The 12,101-nt window shown below is 39.3% G+C and overlaps 1 protein-coding gene across 1 annotated transcript in view; it reads right to left on the bottom strand.

Annotated features, from left to right (window-relative positions):
- The window catches only part of LOC129147489 (uncharacterized), a 52,416-nt gene that overhangs the window by 30,676 nt on the left and 9,639 nt on the right, over positions 1–12,101 (bottom strand). Inside the window, exons 5-9 of the mRNA XM_054709881.1 lie at positions 9,988–10,137; positions 8,937–9,038; positions 3,461–3,551; positions 2,923–3,059; positions 760–909 (exon numbers count right to left, since the gene is read on the bottom strand). Of these exons, the coding sequence (XP_054565856.1) occupies positions 760–909; positions 2,923–3,059; positions 3,461–3,551; positions 8,937–9,038; positions 9,988–10,137 (630 nt within the window). The remainder of the gene's footprint in view (positions 1–759; positions 910–2,922; positions 3,060–3,460; positions 3,552–8,936; positions 9,039–9,987; positions 10,138–12,101) is intronic.

The following is a 12,101-nucleotide window of genomic DNA, read 5'->3' as shown; positions in this document are numbered from 1 at the left end:
ATGTTGCTAAAAGGCGATGGCTAATGAGTGTGTGCATGTTTGTTATATGTTATGATAGAACATGTGAGCAGTGCAAGAGTGGTACCGAGTATTACTATGAGATTGTGAGACTGAGATTGTTAGAGGATGTGTGTATGAGCTTCCAGAATGTTCAGCTCATGAAGGTCTCAAGTGCTGGCAGCTGATGTGCCATATGGTTAGAGACAAAGCAGAAGAAAATTAATTTCCTTCAGGACATGAACATTTTTTCGAGTTTGACCTAAACAGGCTAGCTATGTGATGGGGTAAATGCGTGAGTCTGAAAATGCTTGTGTGAAGGAATGAAGGTAAGGGTGTATCTAGTAATGCTATTAGAGATAGGGAATAAAGGCCTGTGTATTTGAGAGAACAAGTGAAAAGAAGGAGAAATGGGGCAATAGCTTATATGAAGGAGTACAGATGTATGAGTGTGTGAAGATCCGAGTTTGTGCTCATTGGGGAGAAGGTTCTGAGTGAACTCCCATACACATGTCAGCCCTGCCCAGTACCCCAACCACAGCCGTCCCTCTGCTGCTATATTGAAAATTGGTGCTGAGGGACCTTGCCCTGTACTGGAAGGCACACTCCCTACTGGTCCCTCTTCAGAAGCCTTAGTACTAGTCATCTGCCCTGAAGCCCTCTCCTGGTTTTGAGGCGAAAGTGAACTAAGTAGAGAGTAGGCTGAGCAGCTGAGCTGCATCACTTGACCAAACCCAAGTCCCACCTTTGTTTATTCCTTACCATCCTCATCATAACACGGAAGCTCGTATGATGAGGAGACACAAGAGCAATATTCAGAGGATGATGTATTTTCTCTTCCTTCCTGACTACAGCCTGGGGCCTCCACATGGGACTCAGGCCGAGGAGTATCCTGTTGAATGTTGGAGGGTCCTGGGCAATGGAATAAAAAAGAACATTGAGATGAGGCATTTTAGGGGTCTGTGTCAATTCAAAAACTACATGTTGGGTGGACATTATATGTCAGGCATTATCACTTCACATGACATTACTCTCACAGAAATTAAGTACACTTTCCATTTAAAATTCCCTTTATTCCAAACTATAATTAAACACATTAAATGGTGAGTTTGGTGGATGTCAGTGGGAGTGAGTATCTTGTATGTGATCTTTTTTTAGTAATCTATATGGATTATCAAAAACTTAGAACCACACTTGAAGGACAGTATGCAGGAACTACAACATGGATATCAACTCTATTTTCTAATAAAAAATTGTACCAATAGGGAATCTAAGGTACAAGTTTCAAGAAACGTTCTGGATGCATATGTATCTATTTTTATTGATATCTATATTGAGTTATAAATAGAGATGTAAAAAGATAAATTTTTATTTTTTTAAGAAATTAGCTAATTGTTATGTCACCATTCATTTTTTCATTGTTAACAAAGCTCAATGCTCATTATTTAATTGTTTAAAATTATCATCATGTCTGATTAATGTGTATGGGAAATATATTTCCATTTTTAGCAGTATGATATAGTGAGTGTAACGTGCTTAGTGTTTAAGTTCATAATTTGTTGGTTAAAACTGGGTTAAGATTGACTAATGTGTGATTGATTTGTTCTTTGCAAATCTGAATATGGGATGAGTTTTGTGTGAATGAGGATAGTATGTGTACTTTGTGTCTCTGTGTTAGTTCAACACATGTTTATGTATGTAGATTGCTTTTCCTATTATTATGGAACTTCTCTGTGTTTTAAAATTTCATGTAGTTTAGGTATTGTATGTTATTACTGAGAATATTCTCTGTGAGATTGGTGGAATGAGTGTATTTGCCAAATGCAAGGAAATTATTAAAGAATGTGAGGATGTGAAAATCAAGATATATAAGAGAAAGAATACATGGGCTTTGAAAAAGATGGCAGAGAGTGAGGAGAAGTGTTTTTAAACAAGCTGTGCAGTAATATGAGATTGCATTAGAAAGTAAAGTGTGAAAAATTGAGTTATGAAGGGACGAAAACTGAATATGGGAACTCAGGCCTAGCAGACTAACTCTTAAGCATTCAACAATGAAATGTGTCCATATTGAAAACACACACACATGTAATAGGATGTTCAGAACATCAACTTTTTAAGTAATCCTAGGATCATAGCAATCCAAATGCTCAGAAAAGTATAATCAATAAAGAAATTATATTCATGCAGTGGTATATAGAATGAGCAAAATAACATCAAATGCAATGTGAATAAATCACACAAATATAAAGATGATAGATAGTGATCAGACACAAAGTACATATTGTGCCCTTCTGTATAATGAAATTTAAAAACAAATGCTCATCTAGTGTGTTAGGAGTCAGAGAAATTATAACTCCTTGTTTGGTACAGACAATAAGAGATCATGGAGAATGTAGATGGACTTGGAAGACTATAAGGTAATGAATGATGGAGAGAGTGAGTACAATGCAAGGGATAAGGGATGACTATGAATGTAAAACATTGCCTATGAAAATATACGGATGTGATGTGATGTGATCTTCAACTGGGTTTTTCTGTACTCAAGTTCAGTCTTGAATATCTTGCCACTTGTATTGTTTTAAGTTATTAATGCTTCACTGTAACATAACATGCCCTTGTTTGACTCATAGGCACATACTATCCCATTTTTCTCTGATAAAATTCTCATCCATTTAAGTCCTCTCCTACTATTTCCTCAAATAGAACACTGTTCTCCACAGATCTTCTTGCACATGCTCTAGTCCTTTTGAGTGTTTTCCCTTGGAATACATTACTTCCTCTGCTGATCACATTGAAGATGATGCAGAAGTGTTTGAGTTTCTGCACTGAGCAGACATGTGTTCACTAATGGGCAGAACCACTCAGCTCAACTCTGGGTTCTCTCTACATCCCCACCAACTTTGTGTGCTATTCATCCTTCCTTACCAGCACCAGTTAGCCTGTCTTTACAAGAGATGGAGGATACATTGTCTGAAGAAGAGGCCTTCCGTGCTTTCAGGCCGTGAATTAGGGTCACTCCTTCTGTCTGATCTGCAAAGTAGCTTCTCTTAAATTCAACTTCGCTGAGCAATTAAATAAAAATAATACAGATGTGGACCATGCTTGTTATCTGTGTATTTATCTGTCCATTAAAGAAACAATAAGAGTCTGCTAAGTGACATGTTTAGTGTACACACACAGCCCTCTCTCCATGGAAACTGGAAAATGGTTCCCATGAAAATATAAAATGCACAGAAATATGCATGTTGTCACTATATATCGTGGGTGATTGGTTTTGCGAAAAATATTATTTTTTTAATGGAACAGAGACTGCTGTCTCCTTTCTACCTGGACATACAATTACATTAGAGGTATCAGTTTCCCTTGAAGGTAGTTCTCACCATGAAATTACATTTATACAATAAAAAAAGAATAAAATTACATGCATCACTAACTGGCATCACCATACAAACCTCGTCTGTACCAATCCATCATCTTCCGTTTCAATGCAAACTGGGACACAGGCTTATTACGTTTCCCAAGATAGGGAACATTTTGTTGTAATTGTTGGAATCCTAGGAAAGAAAGTTTCAAACATTAGAAACTAGAATGTGTGTGCGAGGGCTGTGGCAGGTAAGATGGCCGTGCCATATGGGAGCATGTAGAGTGAAAGTACGTTTATGCGTGATATTTCAGAATTCTGTGTGTGGTATGCCTCACTTGTGGTGTTTACAAGGTGTAACAATATGTGTGATATGCTTTATTTGAGGAATTTATGTGGTGAAATTATGAGGATATAGCATTGTATGTATGTTTGTGTTGAGTAGTACGGATGTTCTGGGATATATCCCATGATTGTTTTTGATATTGTAAAAGAGAATGGAAAAAGATTTGGTGGCTGAAGTGTTTTATGGATTTGAAAGGTAACAGAAAAAGTTCATTTCCTTTAAGGCATATGAGGTTTTAAATGTTTGACTTGGAAGGAGGGATTTAAAACAGATTATCTGTGTGAATGTATGTAAATTATAGATTTAGTGTGCAATTGGGTGAGTGTGAAGGAATCAAGGTAAGAGTGTACCTAGGTAATGCTACTTGGAAATGAGAAGACAGGAGTTGAATGAAGGCCTGTGTATTTGAGAGAAAAAGTTAAAAGGAGAAATGGGGAGTTACATGGTATGAAGGAGTACAGTTCTGTGATTATGTGAAGAGGATATCATTCTGTGCTCATCTGAAGGCCAGGTTCTGAGTAAATTTGCAAACACATATCAGCACTGTCCACTACCTCAGCCACAGCTGTCCCAGTGCTGTTATGTTGGAAATGTGTGCTGAGCGATCTTGCTCTGTGTTGAAGGTGCACTCCCTACTTGTCCCTCTGCAGAAGCCTTAGTACTAGTCTGCCTGCCCTGAATCCCCTTCCTGTTTTTGATGGGAAAGTGAAATCAGTAGAGACTGGGCAGAGCAGCTGAGCTGCATCACTTCACCAAGCTCAGATCCTGCCTTTGTATATTCCTCACCATCCACATCATAATGGGGAAGCTTGGATGGTGAGGAGACACAGGAGAAATATTCAGAGGAGAATGCATTTTCTCCTGCTGCCTGACTAAGGCCTGGGGCCTCCATAAATGACTGAGGCTGAGGAGCATACTGTTGAATGTTGCAGGGTCCTGGCCAATGGAATAAAAAAGCACATTGAGATGAGGCATTTTGTGGTTCTGTGTAAATTGAAAAACTACATGTTGAGTGGACATTACACCTCGGGCATTATTACCACACATGATGATGGTTCCATACAAGTTAAGATGGCTTTCCCAGTTAAAATTCCATTTATGCCTAAACTCTAAATAAACACTTATAAAAACTGTGTTTGGTTGACGTCAATGGGATTGAGTACATTGTATGTGATATTTCTGTTGATGTGTATGGATTGTCATATACTTAGAAGTATGCCTAAAAAATGGTACGCAGGAAATAAAATGTGGATATCAACTTGATTTCCTCTTGAAGAAGTTGACCATTAGAGAATATGCGGTGCAAGTTTTATGAATCATTCTGCATGTATATCTATCTGTTTATATTGATATCTATGTTGAGGCACATGTACAGAGATACATAAAAAGATAATTTATATAAATTAACTATGAATAGTTAATTTATTCAAAATTTCACTGTTCCTTTCCATGGTTCCTATTCCTCTGTCATCTTCACAAATAAAAGAGAAACATGCAAATTGATTCTCCCTCTGGTACACCCACCAGCCAATCTGTAGCAAGTATGCAAACTAACCCAACAAAAATGGTGGTGGCCACAGAGCTGGAGTGAGCAGGATGCATGGGTTATCCCCGGCTATGGAAGAAGCCAAGCTTCCCACCCACCCTGACCTCTACTCAAGGAGCAGCTCAGTGCCTGGGTCCCGGGTTGTGAACCAGGCTACCAGCCTCCCCTGGCTGCCCTGCAGGAGTGGCTGGCAAAAAAAAAAAAAAAAAAGGAAGAAAGGGTTGGGAGCCTGTGTCACTGGGGTGCATGGCCAAGCTGAAAATGGCCCTCAGTCCCTTACCCAGGATGGCCATGCCCCCATGGAGAAAGAGCCCCCACTAGGGGGCCTAGCCAGCCTTCAAAGGGCCATCAATCCCTCACCCAGGCTCGCTAGGCACCCCAGTGGGGCACCCCACGCTGAAGGGCATGTGGCCAGACTGAAAACGGCCTTCATCCCCTCACCCAGGCTGGCCAAACCCCCATGGGGTGAGTGTCCCTGATGGGCAGGCTTGGTCAGCCTGCAAACAGCCATCAGCCCCTCACCCAGGCTGGACACTCACCTCCAGTGGGGACCCTCAACTCATGGGAGAGTGGCCGTCCTGCAAACCACCACAGACCCCTAACCCAGGCCACCCCATGCCCCAAGGGAATCCCTACCCTGATTTTGGACACCCTTCAGGGTAAACCAGCCAGCCTCCACCTGGGCACTTGGCCTCTCTCTATACTAATAAAAGGGTAATATGCTATTTAGACTGGGAGACCTTTCAGGAGATGTTCCGGACATTCTTCTGGACCAAGCCATGGTGGCAGGGTCAAGTTAGAGGTGGTTAGAGGCCAAAAGGGGTAGGCAGTTGTGGGTGATAAGGCCAGGATGGGATAGCAGTTGTGGGTGATCAGGCTGGTGGGCAGGCCAATGGGGGTGATCAGGCTGGCAAGGGGGACCAGTTGGGGGTGAGCAGGCCATCAGTGGTGGACAGTTGTGGTTGATCAGAATAACAGGGGGAGCAGTTGGTGGCAGCAAGCAGGAGGGGGCAGAAGGTTGGGGTAAGCAGGCCAGCAGGCAGAGTGGTTCGGGGCAATCAAGCAGGCAGGCAGCTGAGCGGTTAGGAGCCAGCAGTCCCAGATTGCGAGAGGGATGTTCGACTGCCAGCTTAGGCCAGATCCCTGTAAAGTGGCAGTAGGACATCCTTTGAGGGGGTCCCATATTTGAGAAGGTGCAGACCAGGCTGAGGGATATCCACCCTCCCCATGCATGAATTTCATGCAACAGTCCACTAGTTGTTAATATCACTCAATGCTCATTATAAAACTGTTTAATATTATCGTAATCTCTTATGAATGTTTCTGGTAAATATATTATTCACATTTTAGCAGTATGGTATTGTGAATGTAATGTGTTTGGTGTTTAAGTTAATAATTTGTTGGTTAAAACTGGGTCAAGATTAAGTAATGTGTGACTGATTTGTCTACAAATCTGAATATGGAATAAGTTTTGTGTGACTGTGGATAGTATGTATACTTTGTATTGGTGTGTTAGGTAAGCACATATTTATGTGTGTACATTGCTTTTCCTGTACTGATAAATTTGTGTGTGTGTATTTTACATACTATGTTGTTTGGATATGCAATGTTATTACTAAAAATATTCCCTTTGAAATTAGTAGAATTAGTGTACTTGCAAAATTGAGGAAATAATTAAAGAATGTGAGGATATGAAAACCAAGTTGTATAAGTGAAAGAATCCTGGGCTTTGAAAAGATGGCAGAGAGTGCAGAGAAGAGTGCACAAACTTAGGTGTGCAGTAACATGAGATTACCTTAGAAAGCAAATGGTGAAAAATTGAGTTCTGAAAGGGGCTAAGATAGAATAAGCTGAGGACGTGCAGTCTAACTGTTAAATATTCACAAAAAACAATAAATCCTTATTGAAAGTACATGTAATATAATGCCCAGAACATAATCTTTTCAAGTAATTCAGACTGAAAGCAACCAAATTATCAAAAAAGTATGATCGATAAAGAAAGAATTATATTCATGCAATGGTATACATAGAATGAACAAACTAAACTCAAATGCAACATGAGTGAATTATACAAATATAATGATGAGAGAAAGAAACCAGACCCAAAGTATATACTGGGCACTTCCACTTATATAAAAATTAAAAACATGGATACTCATCTAGTGTGCTAAGAGTCAGGGAAATATCTATGGTACAGACAATATGGAGCATGGAAAATTTAGAAGCCTGTGGAATAATATAAGGAAATGAATGACGGGGAGAATGAGTCAAAATGGGTCAGATAGGGATGCTTTGTGATTGTCAACTTTGGCTATGAAAGTACATGGATGCGATGGGGTCTTTAATTGCGTATGTCTGTACACTCGCTCAAGTTAAGTTCTTGAGAATCCTACACTTTTGCCCTTTAAAGTTAGTGCTTCACAGGTTCACTGTAACATAACATGCCCTTGTCTGACTCATCCTACCTAATAATAGACACATATGCAAATTGACCGCACCTTCGCTACGCCAATGCAACGCCCACCAGCCAAATCACACCCACCAACCAATCAGGATGTGTATGCAAATTACCTGAACCAAGATGGCGGTTAATTTGCATATGAAGACAGCATAGAAAGAAGCCAAGAGTTACAGAAAGGAGCAAAGCTGTGGAGAAGCAAGCAAGCCAGGGGGAGGAGAAGGGAGGAGCAGAGGCAGGCTGGCAGAGAAGGGAGAAAAGCAGGCAGGCTGGCAGAGAAGGGAGAAAAGCAGGCGGGCTGGCGGAGAAGGCGGGGCGGGGAAAAAGGGAGGAGCCCAGGTGGGGAGGGGTAGAGTGCAGCAGGAAACCCTATTGCAGGATTCTTCCTGCAACAGGAACCATAGTAGAAACATATTCATAGATTTTTCTCTGATAAAATCTCATCCATTTAAGTCCTCTCCTACTATTTCCTCAAATAGAACACTGTTCTCCACAGATCTTCTTGCACATGCTCTAGTCCTTTTGAGTGTTTTCCCTTGGAATACATTGCTTCCTCTGCTGATCACATTGAAGATGATGCAGAAGTGTTTGAGTTTCTGCACTGAGCAGACATGTGTTGACTAATAGGCAGAACCACTCAGCTCAACACTGGGTTCTCTCTATATCCCCACCAACTTTGTGTACTATTCATCCTTCCTTACCAGCACCAGTTAGCCTGTCTTTACAAGAGATGGAGGATACATTGTCTGAAGAAGAGGCCTTCCGTGCTTTCAGGCCGTGAATTAGGGTCACTCCTTCTGTCTGATCTGCAAAGTAGCTTCTCTTAAATTCAACTTCGCTGAGCAATTAAATAAAAATAATACAGATGTGGACCATGCTTGTTATCTGTGTATTTATCTGTCCATTAAAGAAACAATAAGAGTCTGCTATGTGACATGTTTAGTGTACACACACAGCCCTTTCTCCATGGAAACTGGAAAATGGTTCCCATGAAAATATAAAATGCACAGAAATATGCATGTTGTCACTATATATTGTGGGTGATTGGTTTTGCGAAAAATATTATTTTTTTAATGGAACAGAGACTGCTGTCTCCTTTCTACCTGGACATACAATTACATTAGAGGTATCAGTTTCCCTTGAAGGTAGTTCTCACCATGAAATTACATTTATACAATAAAAAAAGAATAAAATTACATGCATCACTAGCTGGCATCACCATACAAACCTCGTCTGTACCAATCCATCATCTTCCGTTTCAATGCAAACTGGGACACAGGCTTATTACGTTTCCCAAGATAGGGAACATTTTGTTGTAATTGTTGGAATCCTAGGAAAGAAAGTTTCAAACATTAGAAACTAGAATGTGTGTGCGAGGGCTGTGGCAGGTAAGATGGCCGTGCCATATGGGAGCATGTAGAGTGAAAGTACGTTTATGCGTGATATTTCAGAATTCTGTGTGTGGTATGCCTCACTTGTGGTGTTTACAAGGTGTAACAATAAGTGTGATATGCTTTATTTGAGGAATTTACGTGGTATAATTATGAGGATATAGCATTGTATGTATGTTTGTGTGGAGTTGTTTGGATGTTCTGGGATATATCCCATGAGTGATTTTGATATTAGTAAAAGAGAATGGTAAAAGTCTTGGTGGCTGAAGTGGCTTATGGATTAGAAAGATAACAGATAAAATTTATTTTATTTATTTAAGGCATATGAGTTTTCAAGTGTTTGATCCTGAAGGAGGAATTTAAAACAGATTATCTGTGTGATTGCATGTACATTATTTATAGATTTAGTGTGTAATTGGGTGAGTGTGAAGGAATCAAGGTAAGAGTGTACCTAGGTAATGCTACTAGAGAATGGGAAGACAGGTGTGGAATGAAGGCCTGTGCATTTAAGAGAAAAATTTAAAAGGAGAAATGGGGAGTTACCTGGTATGAATGAGTACAGATGTGTGAGTGTGTGAAGAGGATATGAGTTTGTGCTCACCTGAGGGGCAGGTTCTGAGTAAATTTGCAATCACATATCAGCACTGTCCACTACCTCAGCCACAGCTGTCCCAGTGCTGTTATGTTGGAAATGTGTGCTGAGAGATCTTGCCCTGTGCTTGAAGGTACACTCCCTACTTGTCCCTCTGCAGAAGCCTTAGTTCCGGTCTGCTTGCCCTGAAATCCTTCCCTGTTTTTGATGGGAAAGTGAAATCAGTAGATACTGGGCTGAGTGGCTTGGCTGCATCTCTGGACCACGCTCAGATCCTGCCTTTGTATATTCCTTACCATCCTCATCATGATGACCAAGATTGGATGATGAAGAGTCACAGGAAGACTCTTCAGAAGAAGATGTACTTTCTTCTTCTTCCTGACTGCAGCCTGGAGCTTCCATAAATGACTGATGCTGAGGCACATCCTGTTGAAAGGTGCAGGTTCCTGGGCAATGGAATAAAAAAGCACATTGAGATGAGACATTTTGTGGTTCTGTGTTAATTGAAAAACTATACGTTCAGTGGACATTACATGTCAGGAATTATTACCACACATGATAATGGTTCTCATACAAAGTAAGATGGCTTTCCCTTTTAAAATTCCATTTACTCCTAAACTCTAAATAAACACTTATTAAAACTGTGTTTGGTGGAAGGCCCTGATATTGGGTATCTTGTTTGTGATATTTTTGGTGATGTGTATGGATTATTATATATTTAGAAGTTTGTCTGAAAGATAGTAAGCATTAACTAAAATGTGGATATCAACTTGATTTCTCATGAAAAAATTGTACCATTAGAGAATATGTGGTGCAAGTTTTTTGAATCATTCTCATGTATATCTATCTATTTATATTGATATCTATTTTGAGGTACATATATAGGTAAGTAAAAAGGTAATTTTAATAAATTAACTATTCATTGTTCTCATGTCACTGTTCCCATTTCATTGTTAACAAAGCTCAATGCTCATTATTTAACTGTTTAAGATTATCTTCATCTCTTATGAATGTTTCTGGTAAATATATTATTCACATTTTAGCAGTGTGCTTTAGTTAAAGTAAAGTGTTTGGTGTTTAAATTCATAATTTGTTGGTTAAAATTTGATTATGATTAAATAATATATGATTAATTTGTCATTTGAAAAGCAGAATATGGGATAAATTTTGTGTGACTGTGGATGGTATGCATTCTTCGTTTTTGTTTGTTAGGTAAGTACATATTTAAGTGTGTACATTGCTTTTCCTATACTGATAGATTTGTGTGTGTTTTACATACTACATAGTTTAGATATGGTACGTTATTACTGAGAATATTCCCTTTGAAACTAGCTAGTGAAATTAGTGTATTTGTGTAAAGTGAGGAAATAATTAAAGAAAATGAGGATGCGAAAATCAAGTTGTATAAGAGAAAAAATACCAGGGCTTTGAAAAAGATGGCAGAGAGAAGAGTGTGCAAATTAGGTGTGCAGTAATATGAGATTGTCTTAGAAAGCAAATGGTGAAAAATTGAGTTCTGAAAGGGGCTAAGATAGAATATGCAAGCTAAGCACTAGCAGTCTAACTGTTAAATATTCACCAAACAGAAATATCCTATTGAAAGTACATGTAATATAATGCCCAGAACATAACCTTTTCAAGTAATTTAGACTGGAAGCAACCAAATGCTCAGAATAGTATGATCAATAAAGAAATTATTTTCATGCTATGGTATACATAGAATGAACAAACTAAACTCACATGCAACATGAATAAATTATACAAATATAATGATGAAAGAAACCAGAACCAAAGCATATATTGTGCCCTTCTGCTTACATAAAAATTAAAAGCATGGATTCTCATCTAGTGTGCTAAGAGTGAGGGAAATTTCTATGGTACAGACAAAATGGAGCATGGAAAATTTAGAAGCCTGTGGAAGACTATAAGGAAATGAATGATGGGGAGAATGAGTGTAAATTGGTCTGATAGGGTTGCCTGTGAATGTAAACATTGGCTATGAAAGTATATGGATGCGATGGGTCTTTAATTGCATATGTCTGTACTCTAGCTCAAGTTATGTTCTTGAGGATCCTACCACTTTTGGCCTATTTCAAGATATTAGTGCTTCACAGGTTCACTGTAACGTAACGTGCCCTTGTCTGATGCATAGAAACATATTCTTAGATTTTTCTCTGATAAAACTCTCATCCATTTAAGTCCTCTCCTACTATTTCCTCAATTAAAACACTGTGCTCCACAGATCTTCTTGCACATGCTCTTATCGTTTTCAGTGTGTTTCCTTGGAATTCATTACTTCTTCTGCTGATCACATTGAAGATGATGCAAAAGTGTTTAAGTTTTTGCACTGAGCCGCCATGTGTTGACTAATGGGCAGAACCACTCAGCTCAACTCTGGGTTCTCTCTACA

Source organism: Eptesicus fuscus, chromosome 3 (assembly GCF_027574615.1).
Source record: "Eptesicus fuscus isolate TK198812 chromosome 3, DD_ASM_mEF_20220401, whole genome shotgun sequence".
Lineage (NCBI taxonomy): Eukaryota > Metazoa > Chordata > Mammalia > Chiroptera > Vespertilionidae > Eptesicus > Eptesicus fuscus.
This window is presented reverse-complemented; position numbering and strand designations above follow the sequence as displayed.